At 34.6% G+C, this 22,048-nt stretch overlaps 3 protein-coding genes across 3 annotated transcripts; all 3 read right to left on the bottom strand.

Annotated features, from left to right (window-relative positions):
- Positions 1-164: 164 nt before the first annotated feature.
- LOC121406260 (multiple epidermal growth factor-like domains protein 10) lies at positions 165-7,187 on the bottom strand. The gene is made up of 6 exons (XM_041597278.1): positions 6,887-7,187; positions 6,143-6,277; positions 5,615-5,764; positions 4,914-5,045; positions 762-932; positions 165-289 (listed from the first exon to the last, which is right to left on the bottom strand). Exons 1-6 carry the CDS (start codon positions 7,185-7,187, stop codon positions 165-167), a joined length of 1,014 nt encoding a protein of 337 aa, XP_041453212.1.
- A 7,444-nt stretch (positions 7,188-14,631) lies between these two features.
- On the bottom strand, positions 14,632-16,022 carry LOC121405973. Its single transcript, XM_041596969.1, has 2 exons — positions 15,904-16,022; positions 14,632-14,982 (listed from the first exon to the last, which is right to left on the bottom strand). The coding sequence occupies exons 1-2, from the start codon at positions 16,016-16,018 to the stop codon at positions 14,645-14,647; spliced, it is 453 nt and encodes a 150-aa protein (XP_041452903.1). The 5' UTR covers positions 16,019-16,022; the 3' UTR covers positions 14,632-14,644.
- Positions 16,023-16,965: 943 nt separating this feature from the next.
- On the bottom strand, positions 16,966-20,059 carry LOC121406259 (secretory phospholipase A2 receptor-like). Its single transcript, XM_041597277.1, has 4 exons — positions 19,866-20,059; positions 18,878-19,029; positions 17,932-18,080; positions 16,966-16,974 (listed from the first exon to the last, which is right to left on the bottom strand). Exons 1-4 carry the CDS (start codon positions 20,057-20,059, stop codon positions 16,966-16,968), a joined length of 504 nt encoding a protein of 167 aa, XP_041453211.1.
- Positions 20,060-22,048: the final 1,989 nt, after the last annotated feature.

Raw genomic sequence — 22,048 nt, 5'->3', positions numbered from 1 at the left:
ATCTTGAGGACTTTCTCTTTTGATAGAGTTTATCCCTAAAAAGTACACTTATTTGTGCCTTTCATAAATAATCAGGTTAAGGTGAGGGAAAGATAAAACATCATAGTCGGCGGGCAATTCGTGGTCATTTCTTAGAAGTAAAAAATTGAAATAGCCCTTCCATACTAACCTGTTTGGCAATTGTCTCCAGACCATCGTGGATGACATGAAGTGCACGAACCTGACTCATCACACGTGACGGTAGCAGCACAATGACATGTCTTAGAACAGGACTCGAAACATCCTGCAACTGCAAGATGTAAGCATAGTTCAAAGTAACTGATAATTATATTTATAATGATGATGATAATAATACTAGATTAATTAAGAACATAATAAATACTTAATTTTCTATGCTGTAACTTACTCTTCTACATAATTCGATATATTGTTCTCTTAATTCATAATGTATTTTTTTTGCATTTGCAGTGTATCAGCCTGTAAATGTCAAGGTTGTGGTAGTTGTAGAAATAGTAGATCCACCAATATTCTCTTTCATATGCGGATCCAGGGGCGCCCCCTATTGGCGGATCAAAATAAAAAAGAAATGGAAGGAAAAGAGAGGAGAAAAAAGAAAGTGGAGGAAGACGGGTGAATAAATTAAGATTGGGGGGGGGGGGGAGACTTGGAAAATAGACACTTTCATGTATTTCATTACTACAGTTTCTACCATAATATATGCACTACCATTTAGTCATACATAAAATGTAGAAATGGCTTACATGTAGCACATCTGTCTGGCTTTTCTGGTGATTCAGCGACAAACCCAATCTCACATTGTCCCTCTGATGATATACAGAACCCAGAATCCTTCTCGCACTCTGACAGATCAGGACAGTTACAGAACTCGGTACAATTGATTCCATAGTAACCAACAGGACACACGGATGGAACTGTGATGATAATAATATTGATGATTAAGACAAGGTGCTTTATATAGCGCTTCCTACAATGCGCTTTGAAAGAAAATCTCATTGCTTGTTTGTTAAATGATTTCCTACAAAGGTTAGTTTAAAACAGGAATAAAATAGGGCGTCCTCATTGTTCGTTTCACGGCTTATGAACTGCATAGCTGAATCCACCATTCCAAATACTAATATTGACGAAATCAGCTGGATGTTAGCCTAGTGCAATAACGACGAATGCGTCAGTGGTACAACTACAACATTTTCAAATGAAAAAAAAAATGTTTCAGTGCCCAAAGACTGCAAGCATTATGTTTCCACGATGGGCTTATCCATTCGGTCTATATGTAATGTTATAAACCTCTCTTTAAGAATGTCGAATAATCCGTTCCTCTGATTTGGTAAAAACTGAGGTCATATGAACGACCATGCCTGCAAAACAACAAACAAAGGTGGTACCCAAGGCAAACGGGCATAGTTAACAAGATTTATGCCCGTTGCCCCCTGACCCGCCCCTTACCGACGGGCATAGCAAAATTTGGCTGAGATCCCCACTTGATTGCATGCAAAATTTTGCTTTCTGTGGCGATTGCGGATACCATATCCGCGCAATGTGATCGAAAGTTTTAGACAATTTTCTTTCATTTACGCGCTTATTGCGCAAGTGTACGCAACCGATATGACATATCGATGGAATGGTGCCGATCTTTGACTTTTGCTTCTTAATTCCTGTTGAAATATATGGCACTATATTGAAAAAAGACTAACTTATTAAGGACATAACGGATGTATCGACCATCAAGCCTTGTTGCAGTTGATTTGTTTTGTTCAAGAGCATGCTCACAATAGGTGAGTCGGGTGAAAAGATTAAGACGGACACTGAACTAAAGTTAGATTTACAAGAGTCTAACGTTACTAACGATCTAGACTAGACCTACTCCTTAGTGACAAACGACAACGTTAGGTACTGTTGTCGTGGTATCTAACATTAGATCGGGAGTTAAGAGTAGACTCAACACCTAGAACTGAGACCTAGGCCTACTATCGTTCCGTTTAATCTGACGTAGCCGAGATCACGTTAAATCTAGACGTCAATGGAGATTTAGATCTAAGACTGTTAAGGTAACTTAGTAGTTCAGGCCCAAATTTGGTTCCTAAAATATCAAGATCTAGGCCTTGTAATGGGTATGGAGTCTATGGACTGCATTGGTATTCAACTTAGAGACTTAACTTCAGGGGCAGGGCTAAGTTAGGGCCTATCATTAGCCTGGGGCCTAGGGCTTTCAGACCTAACTTGTCAAAATCTAGATTAGACCCTAGATCTCATGTTTGAGTCGGTGCATAAAATATATCTCGACTGCTTTTACATTCGAGACACGGTAGTTTCTTTCGGCTCGCGGGTACCGCATCGGCCAGATTATGCTCTCGTTGCGGTCCCCTTGAGCCTCTAGAAACAACCATGCCTCTCAAAGCAGTCCATATATCTATATTGTTCACCATAAAGTCTAAAAAATACTCTGTATTTAACAGTATAAACCTATAAAATCTAATTGTAGCAAGAAAAATACATTATACCATACGTAAAAGGCTAAATGTTTAAATGCGGTCAAATAACTAGAGAGAGTAATAACAAGATTTGGTATGATAAATAAGAAATTACTATAACAAATTAATTATCAACAAATCATATCGAAGAGTTTCAGTAGCTTTGAACTGTCATTAACATTATGAAACAGGGCCCGGTCCAGGCGCGAATCCAGCATCAGATCCTACAAAGCAATTAATGTGTCAAATTGTTTGGGGACAATAGTGACTGGCTTATGCCGAAAGGGTGGGTGATGTCGCGTTAGGGTGTGTTGACATTAACGCGAAGATTCGTCCAAAGCCCCCCCCCTCCGGCTTGGCCGAAAGGGTGCGCTTGGAGCGTTACGTCACGTCGCGTTCACTGGAACGCATCCATTCGTCCAAAGCCCCCCCCCCCCGGAAGTGCCGAAAGGGTGCGTTTTATTTTGTTTTTAATAATAATAATAATAATAATACTAAAAATAATACTAATAATACTACTACTACTACTAATAATAATAATAATTACAATAATAATGATAATAATAATAATAATAATAATGGTAATATTAATAATAATTATAATAATAATTACAATAACAATAAGAAGAAAAAGAAGCAGAAGAAGAAGGAGGAGGAGGAGGAGAAGGAGAATAAGATAATGATGATGAAGAACAAAAACAATAAGAAAAATAATATCCCCATCAACAATGATTAATAATGATAGTAAAAAATAATTATAATATGAAGGAGACGAAGAGGGAAGAAGAAGAAGAAGAAGTAGAAGTAGTAGTAGTAGTAGAAGAAGAAAATGATGCAGAAGAAAAAGAAGGAGTATACGATAATGATGAAAATGTCACAGACAACGATAATTACAAAAATACAAATTTAGTAATAATCATAATGATAGTAATTATAATAATATGAAGGAGAGGAAGAGGGATGCAGAGAAAGAAGAAAAAGAAGAAGAAGAAGAAGAAAATAAAAAACTAAGGAATTATTTTAATTACAATAATAATAATCTAAATAATAACATGCTCCTTCTCCTATGGATCATAATAATAAAAATAAAAATAATAATAATTATAATTATAATGATAATGATAAAAAATGCTTAATGATAATAATAATAAATAATAATAATAATAATAATAATAATGATAATAATAATGATAATAATAAGAAGAAATAATGATAATAATAATGATAATAATAAGAAGAGGAGGAATAAGAAGAGGAAGAAGAAGAAGCAGAAGAAGAAGAAAAGAAAAAACGAAGGAATTATTTTAATTACAATAATTATAATAATTAATCCAAATACTAACATGTGTCCTATGATCATAATAATAATAAAAAAAATGATAATGATAATTATAATAATGATAAAAATAATACTTAATGATGATGATAATAATAATAACAATAATGATAAGAATAATGATAATAATAATATTAATAATAATAATAATAGTAATAATAATGATAGTGATAATAACAGTAATAATGATAATAATAATAAAGATAAGAACGATGATAATAATGATCATTATAATAATAAAATATCACAGATGATTATCATCATCATAATCTTTATCATCAACATAATATAAAATAATGACAATAATAATAATAATGAATTATAATAATAAATAAAAATAAAAAACAAAATCATCGATCGAAGTGAGAGGCTTCTAGGCTGCAACCACTGGTTTCATGGCGCCGCTCTCAACCAATTGAGCTATTCGTGCATTGCAGCCATGTCGTGGTCTTTACTTCTCTAAGTATATATCCCCTGGTATTGAGCAATGCCCGAACGCATGCACGCCGCGCTACATTGTCTCTGGTGACGATAATGTCGAAACGGTGACACGAGGAAATTGAGTTCCTTTTCCGCAGAATCATGCATTTTTCAAGAAAGAGTGATGCAAGTACTTGCTTGAAAATATTCTTAAGACATTTCAACGATTCATTTTGATTCTAGGTAAGTTAAGCTTCTTTAAACTCGGATCATTTCTGTCGCCACTGTTCAGATATGCTTCTGCAGCGATGAGCGGATCGTGCCATCGCCCTGCCGCCCTGGCTAGCCGTCCGGCCGTACTGTACTAGGCCGTACGCCTGAACGCGAAGGTTCGGGAAAAGCCCCTCCGGTTGTGCCATTTGGGGGCGTTGTCGACACTGACGCGCCCTAACGCTCCCAACATACCCTTTCGGCCAAACCGGGGGGGGGGGGGGGGGCTTTGGACGAATCTTCGCGTTAGTGTCAACACCCCCTAACGCGACAGCACCCACCCTCTCGGCATAAGCCATAGTGACTCTAGCATTACGCTTGTGCATGGGCCCATACATTTATTTGTTATAGCACAGCTGATGCGTGATACGCTAGTGCTCTCTACCAACTCAACAAACCTTGACAGCCTTCTCCTGACCACCCATCCTCACAGCTTCCTTCACAGCTTCCAGTGAAAGCATCACATGGCACCCCTCCAGCACAGTGACAGTATTGAAGGCAGTCAACGCCGAACTTTCCTGGAGTACATTCTGTAAATTTAAACGAGTGCAATAAGCATGATAAGAGGGACGTACATTGTATAAAGGAGAGATAATTCATGACAAATCCTTCCACAGGAAGGACGACAAATTTCCTTTGATAGGCCGTTGCTATTTATTTACACATTTTCCTGGCATAATGAGTTTGTAAAAATTAAGTTCTAAAAACGAACATAAAATACATAAAACCAGTAGGAACTTGGGAAATTCCAAGAGATGACATAGGGGCAATTCTATAATATGGAAACCTCGTACTTTATATCAATTAAAAAAAAAATCATTGGTATGATTGACCATTTAAAGCTTTCCGACACTTGACAATGTTTATATCTGTCAGGATGCGTTTGTATGAAGTAGATAATACAATTGATTATAATTTCGGTGAATTAACTGGATACATGCAGGTATAATCTTCTAGATATCATTAAAGACACGGTTGATTTGTATTGATTAATGGGTACTCCGTTCCCGATACACCGATGTATGAGCTCATAACAGCTCTTTAATCTGAATGTAGATAATTATCGTTATTTCGTATCGATTATTGCTCCAGGACTTACGTTCTTCGCAGTATATCCCTGTATAACCAGAGAGGCAGTCGCATCCATAAGGATCGGGTAGGCAGATCTGACTTCCGCTGCAAGCATCCAGAACATTACCAACACCACATTTGATCTCGCATTCCCATCCAAATTGGTGTTCCCCGCATGCTGCAATAAAGAATTTGTTACTTTAACCATATTCAACGAGAGCTAGGTTTTGTGGTTCTGTCATGCCCTAAAGAAATAGATTTCCTAAATTTGCTTTTCTCTTTTTCTCTTTCTTTAGGCCTTTTTAGTTTTAAGATTGTACTTGACTTATAACAATCTTACGTCTCTTTAAGAAGTGTATACAATCGACAGAGCATATGTACGATTATGCCAAACTGCCAAATTTGCGTAGTGATTGTCTTGGTTGTTTCCTTTTCATAGGAGACTCATTAATGTCCGTGTGTGTTCATTTCTATCTTCCACTGTTATATTGATATTGCTTTAACTTTGAAATAGTATCCCTTATTTTATTTTACAGAGTGTGAGATGGCGACTCACCAGTTAAACAGTTCTTGCCCATGAATCCTGGAGGACAGATACACGTTCCTGATTGAGGATGACAGATTCCTCCATTGTAGCAGTTATCACACAAACGATCACATAACGGTAGGTTCCATCGACCACGGGGACAATCTATTAAAAATGAAATGTGGCAAATACAACACAATCCTTAATGATTAATTATGTTTTTCATCTATATGGTGACTGGGATATTGGTAGAACACAAGTTGGAATAATCATTGTCGGTGGTCTATAAGAAAAGCAACATTAAGATTTTCGGTCATCAGAACACTGAAGGCCTAAAACTCATGATATATGTACATCTTCGAGTCTACACAACACAGCGAATATATTAAAGAGCAATGGAATTCTAAAATGTCATTTAACGTTAATTTAATTTTCATGTTTTTAGAATGAGATATTTCGAAAAGAATCTATGAATAATGCAAATTACAATTATCGTAGAAAAGTATGTTCGGACTAATCACTCAAGAATAATATAATTAAAATCTTCAAAAAACAACAACCGTACTATCAAAGTGAGATATTACTTTCTTCTAACTCTTCTAAGTTGTATACGTACACATCATATGTGTGTGTGGGTGTGGATATTTGATGGGTGAGTGTGCATGATTGGTGACATTGTGAATATTTATTTGTGTTGCAGCGATTTTCTTAATAGATGTACTTAGCTTCTCTTGCACTATTGTCAGAAAAAATGAACAGAAATTAACAACTTACCACTAACTATGACGCGAATCAAACTGTAAAGACGGTTGTCCACTGCATTGTTTTGGAATGTTCCGTAGACATCTGCATCGCTCTTAGATGCTGAACGAATAGTATAGGACAGAACTCCATCTCCACTTGGAGATAAAGATCCTTCTGCAAAATTTGAGAAGGTGCTCCACCGGATCTCACCCGTCCCTGATGAGTAGCTATCAGTGGTAGAAACTGAGAGCGTGATGTCATCACCGGAATAAACTGTTTTGGTGAGACGACCGTCACCTGGTTGAAAATGTCCTAGAAACCGATTTGCCATTGGTAGAAAACATTGATAACATGCACTGTGAAAATATGAAGTGCTAATTTAGCACTTCATTTTTTACAGTGTAACAAATCAAATGTTATCGGCCATAACTTGAGAGATCAAATGAAACGTTTGTTTTTCGTGTATGGATTATTAAATAGCATCAAACAAGTATGATATATCTCCCAACCCTACCTTCAGTAAGTGGCGATAAAAAGTGCATTTTCAAATTTTACCTACCAACCCAAATCCAACAATATGTCGTCAATAAGGGATTTTTGAGATTCTTATTGAGCTTGAAAATTCATATAAATGAATATCACCAATAACCCGGCGAGTACTTGATTAAATTAAGAAAAAAGATTCAATGCTTAACAAAATAAGCAGAAAACACCTTTTAAAGTTTGTGTTCGCTCGGGCACAAGATGTGCACAACTGTGCAATCTCAATAAAACTTTTGAGCATTTTGCAAATAAAGGATGTCAAAGAAACTCCGATAAAACCTTTAACATTTGAATTTTGGACAGTATTACGAAAAAGAAATGTTCTTTCAGATAAGTTACTTTTCAAAGACCAAATTATTGAAATTACCCCCCAAAATCCTAATGATATATTGTTTGTAGGAGGAGAGTGTGATGACAAATCTAAAACTTTGTCATCCGAAATACAATCTTTGAAATAGTATGATCATTTTGTCCATCTTTTCAAAGTCACATTTCAGGTAATATCATTATATAAAATGGCTTCGTTGCAGAAAACGCAGTCTCCATGATCAAAGACAAGTCTTTAATTCGTGCTATATTTGGAATTTTGAAATCATTTTCTTTTCTAATTTCTGATAATTGTTTGATGACAGCTGTTTCTGTATTGGTGAATGAAAGGATTTTTATGGCGGGATGGGATGGAGAAACGTCGGTTGATTTTCTATTAAATGTCTACTTTTAGTCCGGCAGCCCAGGAGGTTTATTCAACCGAAAGCCGGACAAGCAGATGACCCCATAGCTGGATAGCATGGACCATGAAGTTTACAAAAATGCATTGCTGCCGGGTTCTATGCGTGGTCTTCCCTCCGAAATGACGTAATATATGACGTCACTACAAAATGGCCGTAGTTCACCATTTTTCAGACATTGTACACATAGCAGGAAGTCAAGGGAGAATATCTCAGCCTAATCATGCATGTTTTGTATGAAACTTTCAAAATATATTGTTCAAGTAGCTGATAGAAAAAATGCCTCTTTAATTTCCAAGTGGATTCCAAAATCAAAGCTAGCTTTACTATTTAGCAGAAATACCCTTTTGTCTGCATGGGGGCTCAATCACTGCATTTTTTTTACAATAAAGAATGAAAATAGACATAAAAGTTGGAAAAGTTCGGTAGCCCATGAAGGGGGAAGGCTTCAGTGTGCTACCACATCTTTATATGTAACTGATAAAGAAGATCCTACTTTGTCATCTTGTGGTTACAAAACAAAAACAAGGGCTTTACCGCAATGCAGAAACAATGTTTGCCTCAATTTTCCGAGAAATTGGCAAGATACGAAAAAAGATTGGGTGACTTTGGCAGCCCCCTGACATGCCTGAAGGGTAGGTTTTACTATGCCACAACTTCTTTATATGTAGCTGATAGAAAATAGCCTATTCTTTGTCTCTAAGTGATTTAAAGGAAAAATTACATACTCAAAACAAAATTTTTCCAAAAAGCACGATATTATGAAGCTATGGATAATGGTGTGGTACTGTATGTAACATTTTACTGGTTCTTGTGGGACTATGCTTTAAGGTGCCCGAGAGTAATTGCATGCAAAATGAAAATGCAGAGCAATGCCTCGAACTTCTATCTTTTTCAAGAGATTTAATTAACGTAAAAATTGCTTTGTGTGGAAAACGCCTTTTACCCTCATACACATGATACAAGTAATACATACATGTACCTTTCTATCGATCGCTAAGCACGTTACATGCATTTCTGCATGTTTGGCACAGCAACAAAGGCGATCGGATGCAAGATGTAAATTCACATGAACATTTTGGTTCAAAATTTTTGATGAATTCTTTTTTTCAAAATATATTAACCGGACTATATTCAGAAACAATTTCAACCGATTTCTATCCAAATCATATAGTGAAATGCGTATTGATTTAAGATTGTCCCATTGTCAGACTTCGTGCAATACAATATAAAAATAATTGATTTTCATTAAAAAAAGTCTAAGAGGGCCCCCAAAGATATCAATTTTAAACCCCGTTGGACACGATTTTGGGAAGGGAACATCAAGATTCATTAACTAGACATTTAAGGCAAATACCAAAACGTTGAGTGAAAATATTTTGATGGTACACAGGAACCCCTTATCCGACTCGACTAACGATGCAGGCATACATGGTATAGGTTCGTTGTTGAAAACTAGGCTGAAAACGTAGCCTATAGACTGCCCAGTGGGCAATCAATCTTTGCTGAAATCATTGATTTATCAGCAGAGACATAATAAAGAGGAAAATATGTTGTTTGGAAGATTTAATATCATGCAAAATGCAGGAAACATCAATAAAGTAGGCATATCGTTCGCACACCTCAGCTATGTGGTGAAAATAGGCCAAAAACGCACGATTTCTATGTGCGCACCATATTGAAAAGGGGGCTGAAATCACAGTCTATAATGTCATTTTCAATTACTGTTATATATTTTCTTAAAGTAGAGATGTAGATAAAGAGAATGATATTATGCTTGAGAGGAAATATATCAAATAAAGTACACTTAAAAAGAAAATAAATTTGTAAATCGATTTTCGAACATTTTTTATGCGAGAAATCTCCAAAACTAAAGATATGCAAATTTCATTACGTAATTTGCATATGTAAACAATAATTTCTGTTCGTGAAATTTTGGAAATCCCTTGTGCACTACTTGAACAATATATTTTGAAAGTTTCATACAAAACAAGCATGATTTGGCTGAGATATTCTCCCTTGACTTCATGCTATATGTACAATGTCTGAAAAATGGTAAAATATGGCCATTTTGTAGTGACGTCATATATTACGTCATTTTAGAGGGAAGACTACGCATAGAACCCGGCAGCAATTCATTTTTGTAAACTTCAGGGTCCATGCTATCCAGCTATGGGGTTATTTGCCTGTCCGGCTTTCGGTTGAATAAACCTCCTGGGCTGCCGGACTATTTCTATTTAATTTCTACTTGTATTTTGTTTAGAGAATGTCTAAACAATTGCAACCATGACTTAAACATCTTGCATGAATTTTTGTCTCTTGATTATTCTGAATTTTCTCCTTGTAAGAAATATTTCACACCTGATGAGTTTAACACATATATTGAGAGTAGAGCAAAATCTGCAAATCACTTTTCATGTATCCACTTGAATTCAAGAAGTCTACTCAATAATTTTGATAATATAATTTAATTTTTAAACAGTGTGAAACTTAAACCTACAGTAATTTGTGTCACAGAAACCTGGTTTCGGGAGCACACTGTACACCCTTTGTGTAATATAGATGGATATAAATTTGAAGGTGTTAGCCGTTTATCAAGAAGAGGGGGAGGAGTTGGAATTTTCGTAAATAATAGTGTGCAATATACAAGGCGCTCCTACTTAGAACATAATGATAGTTGTATAGATAGTGTATTTGTGGAAATCGTCAGTAATAATTCTGGTATAATTGTTGGTTCAATCTATAGGACCCCAGATCAGTCAATTGATGATTTTTTTGAGAGATGCTCCAATGTTTTAAGTATTGTAAATAATGAAAATAAAATAGTTTATTTATTAGGTGATTACAATATCAATTTATTAAATGTGGGTAAAGTGCAATATGTTGATAATTTCATTAACTTATTATTCTCACATCACATGTATCCATTGATTGACCATCCTACCAGAATCACGGATGACACAATTTCTTTGCTTGATAAAATAATCACCAATGATATACATGCAGACAAAGTTGAATCGGGAATACTAATAACTGACATCAGTGATCATTTACCTGTATACTCTATTAGCTGGAACGACATCAACACACAGCAAAACTTAGATAAACCGCTTCGAATATTCAATGATAGTAGTATTAAGTGTTTTCTAAGATCCGTTCTAATGGTCAGTTGGTCTTGCCACAATAATAATCCAAATGCAAATTACGTGCATTTTTTAGAGAAGTTTTTAAATGTGTATAATTCATGTTCCCCTTGGAATATTTGAAGAAAAAACCTAAAAAGAATAAACCGTGGATTAATTTTGATATTCGAAAGTTGTCAAAGAAAAAATGTCGTTTATATCGACTTTATCTAAAAAATCCATCACCATATCGAAAAGAAGTGTACAGAAAATGTAGAAATAAAGTCAGTAATATGATTAAAGAAGCTAAAAAACATTATTTCTTGGAAAGTTTTGCAAATTCCAAATGAAATATGAAAAAAAACTTGGAATATTGATTTTTTAAATGTAATAATCAAGTATTCTATGATACCTCTGATATTTGTAATGTATTCAATTAATATTTTATCAATATTGTCACTAAAATGAATTTTCCTGTTGATCAGAGTAATAATTTAAATTTGAATTTTGTAGATTTTTGGATAAAAATCCAAGGACTTGTTTTTTTCAAACCCATCACTTGTACCGAGATAATTGATATTGTGTCCAACATAAAAAGCGATTGCAGTCTTGGGTATGATGATATTTAAGTATCAAGGTTATAAAAATCAATACATATTTTATGTCGACCCCTTTGCGCAATATTCAATCAATGTTTAGATCTCGGTATATTTCCTGATGAATTAAAGATTGCTCGTGTTTATATGGTCCAAGTGAAAATGTTTCAAATTACAGGCCCATATCAGTCTTGCCAATTTTTTCTAAGATTTTAGAAAAGTGTATATATAATAGATTATTTGATTTTATTAACAAGTGCAATATATTATCTCTCCATCAATACGGTTTTCGTGCTGGTCATTCAACTTCTTCGGCTCTTATTGATTTTTTCTATACTGTTACCAACGTACTTGATAATAAGAAATATTTGATAGCAATGTTTTTAGACTTGAAAAAGGCTTTCGATACAGTTGATCACGCTATTTTATTGAAAAAACTCGAATTGAATGGCATAAGAGGTATTGTACTTAAATTATTTAAAAGTTATCTATCCAACAGAAAACAATATGTTGAAATATCCAAATGCAAATCACAGCTTCAGATTGTCTCATGTGGGGTTCCTCAGGGTTCTATTTTAGGACCGCTGTTGTTTATCCCTTTTATTAATGATCTTAGTAAAGTATCCAACTTGTTACATTGTATTATGTTTGCTGACGACACTATTTGTTTTTATCTCACAAACTATCATGTTTACACAATTTATTCAATTCTGAACTTGAATTAATATCTCAGTGATTTTATGCAAAAAAAAAGATAATTAATCTTGCCAAGACCAATTATATGATCTTTAGTAATTTAAGTTTACCAGATAGTCTTTCAGTAAGAATGTTCAATACAGATATTAAGTGCAATAAGCTTGCCAAAATATAGGGAATATGTATAGATTAAGATCATTTCCCAAGGAGATTTTAAAACTGATGTATTATGCCATTATACAGTACGTATAAAAAAACAGGACAGATTTAAATAGTCTATAAAATTTTAGTTTCAAATTATTATGTCTATATTTTGGTGTTAATAGGTGCTCTAAGGTCTTGTCTTTCAAATGCTATAAAAAAGAATAGTTTAGTTCATGCTTGAGCGAACACGGGACGTTTTTGTTGGGGGTTCAAAAAAGGGCTTGCGCCAGAATTGCAGAATATGAGTAATATGATGTTCGGACTTCTTGCTAATTAGCAGACTTCCTCTTAACCTTTTCATTATCTTTGCCATAATTTTCAAATCATGTGGTCGAAATTCATTTTCAGATCTATTTATTTGCTTGAATTATTCTGTTCTTTCTTTTAAATATGCTATCTGTTAGCTTTGAATATTCCTTCTTCAAGCTAAAATTATTTTTTTTAATTATGGGAGAGCATGGATTTTTTTTTCAAATCTTTTCATTATGTGCTACAAAGGTTATGGTGCCTTTTGAACAAAGCCACACAGATGGGCGGGCGCTCGGGTTGCTCCCCCCTCAATTAAAAAAATCATGACCAAGGAAAGATAAAAAGTAAAATATGATATCATTTTCTGAATATTAAGTCAAAATCTATCATAAAATTTGATATTGTAATTAAAAAAAGTGGGAATATTGGCGTGCTCACTTCGCTCGCTCACAACTTTTTAATACATTTTACCCGATCTGCCATATCTAGCTCCCTCAAAATTGACTAAATACACCATTGTCATTGAAAACATGAATCCCTTCCTGTGTTTCCTGTCAAGCAATTAAACTTGGTAAAGGAATTAATGACCCCTTGAAAAAATAGATTCATGTCTTTTAAAGGTGCATAACTTTATTTGTTTCACATAATAAAACGATTTGAATAATCACAAGTTTTCCCAATTAATAATTCAAATCTTCTTGCTTGGGTTGACAAAATAAAATCTTCTTTTCTCAGTTACTTATGAAGGAAAATTTAAAGGTAAGAGAAGTTTAAATGAAAAAACAAAATAATTCAATTGAATAAATAACTGACAGCATAATTCAAAAATTGTGGCACAGATAATGAAAAGGTCAAGAGGAATTCTCCTGATTAGCAAGAAGTCTGGTCATTGTATTGCACATATTCTGCAATCCTTGCACAAGCCTCTTTTTGAACCCCCGACAAAAACGTCCCGTGTTCGCTCAAGCATGAATAAAATTTATTTTTTTAAATTGCATTTCAAAGATAAGACCTTAGAGCATCTATTAACACCAAAATATAGACATCATTATTTGAAACAAAAATTTTATAGACTTTTCAAATCTGTCCCGTTTTTTTTATACGCACTGTATATCCATACCTCAATTATGGTATTCTAGCCTGGGGAAGTGCAAGTAGCATTCACATTTATAGATTATATATTTTACAAAAACGTGCAATAAGAATTATGTCTCATGCTCCTTATCTTGCCCAAACGAATCCTCTATTTGTTGAATTGAAAGTATTAAAATTTTGTGATATTCATGCATTTCACATTTTTATATTTATGTAACAATAACCTCTTGCCAGATTATATCAAAACATTCTTTAAGTTCAATAGTGATTTCCATGGATACAACACAAGAAATGCAAAGGATTTTCATTTACCTAAGCCAAGACTTTCATCTTTTAAAAACTCAATTTTTTTTTCAAGGACCACAACTCTGGAATTCTGTTTATGTAGATATCAAGCATATTCAATCTCATATTCAATCAAATGTTTATTTCTATTTGTTTTTTTTTCTATTTTGTTAATACGATGCTTTGTATACGTAGTGTTTTTGTTTGGATTTTTATGAGAAAATAAATTGAAATTTAATTTCATTATCTCAGTCAAATGTCAGATTATTTTTAATGTACTTTATGTTCGTACGTACTGTCTTGTGAGAGAATTGTCACATCTGCTGATGTTGAAGTACCGGTGATTGTAGATGTAGTGGAGCACTTATAAACGCCAACAGACGTCGCTTCATCAGGTAGGTTCTGTGTTAGTCCGCCATTTAGAGTTTCCTCCGAGCCCGGTACGTCCAGTGTGTAGCCTGCAGGAGTGGGGCTTGGTCTAACTCCCCTCTCTGTGTAGATTATGGTATTCTGTGTGTTGTCCGGTGAGAGAACGCAAGAGAAAGTTGGAGCGTTCCCAGGGCTCCCGAAAGGTGTTGACGTCATCGCAATCAAATGAAGTGGAGGTACTGCAGAGAAAAGATCATACAAATTAGAAATAGTTTACCGACTGCAAACCTAGAAATATTAGCTAAACTATATGGTACGAGTAGTTGCATCATCTGTATTCTTTTACTTTTTTGTATTATTTCTTATTTTTTCTATTTATCTATTTTCTATTTTCATTTATTTATGTAATATATAAGTATATTTACATGTATGCATGTATACATAATGATACATACATACATGTATATATATATATATTTTTTTTTTTTGGGGGGGGGGTTACGCAAGTTATGTCATTAACAAAGCCGATCATGACGAAGATGTTAATGTTTATCGTGATATATTCACATGAGTTGAATAATTATTGAAAATCTTCTCGTACTGCTACTTAGATTCCGAGCTGAACATGATTTAGGACCTGTTAATGGATGTGACGTATACATAGACGGTAATGATAAAAATTGTTATAGCCTATTATATGCCTTTCGTTAAAGAACATCTGATTGATTCCCCTGGCCACTTTGCTCTTGTGGGTCGACATGATTCCTTGGAAATGTCACCCCCTCAGAGATGTGAAATGGTAAAATGTAAATAGAAAATATGTGCGACAATATCTATATGAAAAAGGAAAATGTTTCAGTTCCAACAGGGTTGTTGTATTTTTGCTCCGCTACGCATGGCTGATTAAAAAACTCCATAAATGTACTCCCATGAAAGAAAAAATTGACATATGGGAGGTCAATTAAGTTTCCGAACTGACGAAAAATTGCAAATAAGTCGATTGTATGGAACTGTTGATTTGAATAATCAAATTTCGACAAAGACTCCTTGGTTTTGCTTTGTCATAAAGGGTATTTGACAATACATTTTCTTTGTTCTTGGATCTCTGTACGTCGCTGGGTGAAGATCCCCAATAAATTATCCAATTAATTCAGACCTACCTTCTGGTTTCTCGCACACAAATCTCAATTGAGTGCTACAAAAAAGATCATTCCAACCAATGTTTGAATTCCTCTCCACACAATGTTCGTACCCTTCATAATTATCCGGGTTCATGCCGATCCATAGTGAATATCTGCATGTTGGTGCAATCACAGAAATATGTTATTGATGAATTATAACATTGCTTACATATTAGTATGAAGATAAATAGTTGTTACTGATTAAAATGGGTAATCGAGGCTACAGTATCAACATTTCAAGAAGTAGAGTAAAATCAAGCAAGCACATACCGACAATGACATGATAATAATAATAATAATTATACCAACATGCTTATATAGCGCATATCACTACCGAATGCGTCACTACGCATTTGATTGGATATCTTTACCATGGCTTTAGCGCCACAGCCTTTTAAAGCGCGATGGCATTTTAAGGAATAAATTCCTGCCTGGTACATCAGCTGGGTCGGAGGAAATTACGCCATGGCTTGGATTCGAGCCCACGACCCTCTGTTTCAAAGTCTGTAGACTAATCCACTTGGCCTCAACACTCCATATAAAACGTCGGATGAAAATAATAATAACAAAATATATCAATTCTTGAAACATTAGTATGCATGTGATGTAGCTTAATATGCGACGAGTCAGATAGTGATATCTTGTATACATTCTCGCTTTCTTAAAATATATAAATATAAAAAAATATATATATTATTCTATCTCACATGATCAGTTAAAAACCACATAATTAATGATCTTCAATATTGAGAGTTATGATTGAGTGGCACTGCTTGTTATCATTATTCATTATTTCAACCTTCCAATAACTGCTTAGAAAGTGAGTCGGAAAAACATAATTATTAAATCACCAGTCTACAATTGCTATCACCATAGGCAATGCAGTAAGGATTCCCTTATAAGGCATTTTTTTACAATGATTGCATCGGAAATGATCATTGAAATAATGTCCCAATTAATACGTAGTAAAACATGAAATTATTTTCATCAAAATCCTTCAAAGTATAAAAGAGGCCTAGATTAGGCCTCTCTTTCAAAGTGTTACCTTAGCTACAACATGGAATGAAAGAGTAACACCAGTTTTAAATTCACCTCGTTTACCGGAAATTAAATTTTGTTTCGCTAGCACAGAGCGTGATTATAGGCACCGTTTTCTAACGGCCACGGTGACGATGGCGGTGGCGTCGTCTACGTTGAATTTACGTAGATTTTTTTGTACTACTACTACTTCTACTACTTGTTCTACTAAAACTACTACTACCACGACACTACTACTATCTCTAACTACTACAACTGTTAATGATGTAGTAAATGTAACTGAGAAGTTCACGAAAATAAAGGAAGAAATATGATACGATAAATCTTACCCCCGTTTTGCTTAATAACGTGCCATCAGCCCATCGAAAATTATTTTCGCTACTTAGATCATCTAGCCCGAAGAAAAACCTGTAGACCTGCATATTTTCAAATTGAGTTTTCACTGCCGTCTGTAGCCCATGGAAAATATAAATAATTTAGAAGAATAAATTGTTAGATATGACTGAATGCTAAAAACTGTTTTCTGTTATACAAATCCCGAAAGTTCTCTTGGGAATATATGTATCAGAATATGTTCCATTCGTTATTTTGTTTTCAAGTTTTAACTTCGAATTATATCATAATACTTTGCATTATATCATTTTGGAAGAAATTTAGAATACTCACGGTAATATTGTTTAGATACTGAAAGAAATTAGGAAAATGAAATCATGTATAAAAGTATAAGATTTTATATAGAATCAATGGCAATATAATGCCTTTCGTGGGAAGCGGCCACAGACCCTCCATCGTCCGATAATAGCATACATGAAATCCTTACTACTATTTACCATGTGCATGATGTATGAAACAAAGACTACAGTCGCCAAATGATTACAACGAAAGAGGAAGTGGCGAGAAAAGGCTGTCTGGTTTTTCTTGCACGGTGTCAAGCTTATATGATAAAGTTTTTTTGAATAAATAACTTACATAAATGGTTGAAGTTTTCAGTTGCGCTAGATGTCCACCTATATGCCTACAATACTCCCTTGCATTGAAAAAATTCGACATAAATGTTGAGAAGTAATACTGCACATCTTTCACTCCTTCAATTTCTGTCCATTTTCCATCAAGTGGGACTGCGTAAGAGAAAAATATTTTATAAGAGGGGTGCATTTTCAAACGTTTCGGTAGTCTTGTTGCTTAATAAAACTTCAATGAATTAAACATTAGTCTAAGCATTAAGTTTAACATTGATCTGCGAGTTCATAGTTTATTTTTTTTACATTCTTTTATATAATGGTAATATGTTTACACCTATTCAAATGCTTTTCCAAAAATGAATCAGCTACAAGTCTCTTATTTAGCCTACCGAAAAATTACAAATGAGTGGTACCGGCGGCCCTGTGGTCTTGTGGTTAAGGCTCTCGTCTTTCAATCCGATGGACGTAGGTTCGATTCCCAGCCATGACGTTTTTTCCTTCAGCAGGAAATTTACCCACATTGTACTAAACTCAACCCGGGTGAGGAAAATGGGTACAGACGGACAGGTAGTAATTCCTCAAAAAGCTGTGAGCACCGGAATATGTAGACTAGCTTAGCCGGGGTAATGCATAGGAATGCCTTGATCGCCTAACAAGGTGGAGACGTGCGCTATATAAATCCTATAGTATTTACCTTTTTTTTTAATGATGACATTTTTCTGTCAGTTGGTCGTGGTTTTGAGACGAGGATGGTTTATAAATGGGGATGATCGTCTTATATCCTACGAAATTCATAAGACATAATCTTAGTCTGCCATTAGAACAATTACAGACCCTTAGAACTATTCCAAAAGTATCTCGTGCGTGTAATTCTTAGTTAAACCTTATTATGGTGTGTAGTAACTGTACATTATATCATACTGTACTCGAAGACAAAAAAAATCATGATTTACTTTGCGTTCTTTCACAGATGTAAGGCAGTGCGTCTTGACAATCCCTACTGTCCCATCGACCATGATTGTCAGCATTGTTTCCATCAGACCATAAACATCCACAGGACCGTTCTGTCGAACTCAGTGGCTCTTCAGGAGCCCATTGAGAGTCACTAAGTAAAAAAGGTAGGAAAAACAGAATTGATTTTGAAAAAAGATCTTGGTGATGGTTGTCTGGCTAAGGGAAAATGGAAGAGTACATCTTAATGTGTTTCTACTTTTTTTTCAAACAGAAACAATCTATGCACCGCACAATTCATCCCATTTCGAGAGGCTAGGGGACTCCGCTTTGCTACGGCATCATAAACTTAATGGTTAGTCTCAGAATGAAACGCAGAGCGTACAAATACACTGTGGGCTTATGCACTGTCTTCTAAATTCGAAGAAATTAGGACTTACCAATTTCCGATCCATTATAATATATCGAAATACCACAAAACATACCCCTTGCCTGTTTCGTCCTAAAAAGGGAGTTGTCCTAAACATGCTAAAAGATACAGTATACATGTACGTACGCCTCATGAACATGATGAATGTACCGGGATGTGGTGAATTTTACATTCGTAATTATATCAACCGATTCCAATGTTTTGAAAGTATAAATAATTCCATTATGAGTCCGTGTTCTCCATTCAGTGTACAGTTCCATAACCTTTTTTCCTAATGTAAACGATTCGCATTGGCATGCCTACACCAAACTTTGATCCTAGAAAGATTACAAGCAGCGAGTTTATCTAAAACAGCGAACGATTCATATTGTTATTGCTGGTGATTATACAGTGCGTATCAAAACGTTTACACTTTTAAAGTTATACATTTGTAATATCCTCGAGATTTTCCACATTTTAGCATTGGTACAGATCAATGTAAGCTCAACACGACGACCCTTTTCCAAATCATACGTCAAGAATTTAGTAATCATGTGGAAAAATAAAAGGAATACACTCACCTCAAGTTAATACTATCATTCCATCTAAATGGATCAGTATCTGAACTTCGACTTAAACCAATCCAGTAACAATGAGGAGAGGAAAGAGCTGGTGTAAGAAACGATTCTAGAAATGTCTGAGAAATTAAGAAACAAATTGTGTAATTAACAAGGAAAACAAATACATATTGGTCTAAATTGTAAAATAAATACATATTGGTCTAAATTGTAAAATAAATCACCCTTCAAGACATCCCTGGTCATGTTCTTCTTTATGTTTTAAATGGCTGTTTTAGCACTTACTTTACATATTTATAAATTAGATATTATTAAGCTACTGACAGAGATAAAAAGTGTTATATAAACACGACAAAATTGCGCAGATATTCATTCTGATCATGCACGCTATCGAATAAAAATCAGAGGTAAAATTGGTAATTTTTAATAAAGTACAGTAACTATTTTACTTTATATCCTTTTCACCACAATCACTGTACTGCATACAAATATAATGCAACATGCACTCGTACTTCTATGAGAGAAAAGTCTCACAACAAGATATAATTATAATTATGTAGAATGTTAACCAATCTCCGTTTTTATATGGGAGATATATTATCATGATTATCGGTGAAGTAAACAAAAGTAATGGAAGTGAGAACACCAATCGCTATATTTGTTATTTATTATTATTATTGGTCATTTTTTAGGACCCGTTACCAGAGTAAACTCCAAGGCATTCACAAATTTCACTGAATACATGTGACTGCTCTTTAGACAGTGTTGGGATAAATACTTAATTGAGTTGACACAACGCAACTTTATTTCATTTAAAAGGGCAAACACGAATATTATAGTTTCAAGAAAATTATAGATTATGTAGAACATCATGCCCCGTCAAAACCTCGATCCTACTAACATTAATTTCCATTGATCTGATAATCGCCAATCTTCCTCCGATATTCGCGCATTCAGTCTTTGCTGAATCAAAACTTCTCCCATTTCCCATGAAGCGGTAGAATGATTGCCCGTACTGGTGCCAAGAACAACGAGGATCTGCAAAATGATAATTGATGTTTATTTCAACTGAGAAACCTTTCCATTGAATGAAAAAAAAATTATGCATCTAAGCAAAATATTTCGATATCTTAAAATTGTTATTTCAAGCAATTAAACAAACTATGAAATACTTAAAAGTTAATTTTACCGTATCAGACACCTGAGCAGGTCATTTACGAAACCATGTTGCCCAAGATTTTATGAATATCGGAAGAGATAGGTATATTATTCGTATTTTCCTCGGTCTGTCTGCGCGTACTGACTTTGCATGCAAAGACTACGTAAAATATACCTTTGTCTCGCATCCGGGCATCTGAGGAAACGAAGACAGAGATACGTGTCATGTGTTGACCCGCGAAGCACAATATATAAATGTTAATCTGACGGATACAGCTACATTTCAAATAAGTCACAATAACTAAGCTTACAAGCACAATTTCCTCAACATGAAAAAAAATCAAATCACATTCTTAAACGGTAAAATATGACAATTTTCATGATTTTGCTCTAGATGTGAGATTTGGATGATAATAAAAATACTGACTTGGTCTGCTTTCGGGAAACATCAAACATGTTGGTCCGTATTCTGATAGCGTGGTTTGACTTAACCCTTGTGTAGTAATAAACTGCCATATTTAAAGCTAGGTTTAAGTTTCGTATTATGATAGCAAGGTTTAAGTTAACCCTGGTCTAAGTGTAATAAATCCTCAAAAAGTTAAACTCGCGCAGGGGGTACTTTAAGCCTGGTTTAAATCCAACAAATCATGGCCAACAATTTTTTTAAAAGAATTTATACCTATATTGCATTTTGAGCTACTTCCTCAGTTTTTGATCGATTTTCATGAGATTTGGAACACACATTGGTCTCTAGGTAATGAGGTGCAAGATTTTTTTTTCCTGCAAATGTGTTACTATGATAACAGCATATTTTGGCCAAAATTTTGTTTAAAATACTACATCACTTTTTTACCATTTCTCATGAAAGGGTGGAGATTTGCAAGACACATTTTTGCAGGTGTCGGAAATTATGTTGCCATGGTAATGGAATGTTATGGCAAAAATTCCAACTACTTCCTCATTCTTTTTATCGATTCTCTGGAAATGTGGCACAAACATTAGTCTTCATGTGAAGAAGAGCAAAACAT

This window comes from Lytechinus variegatus, chromosome 19 (genome assembly GCF_018143015.1).
Source record: "Lytechinus variegatus isolate NC3 chromosome 19, Lvar_3.0, whole genome shotgun sequence".
Taxonomy (NCBI): Eukaryota; Metazoa; Echinodermata; class Echinoidea; order Temnopleuroida; family Toxopneustidae; genus Lytechinus; species Lytechinus variegatus.
The sequence above is the reverse complement of the archived record's forward strand: the minus strand, read 5'-3'. Positions and strand labels throughout refer to the sequence as shown.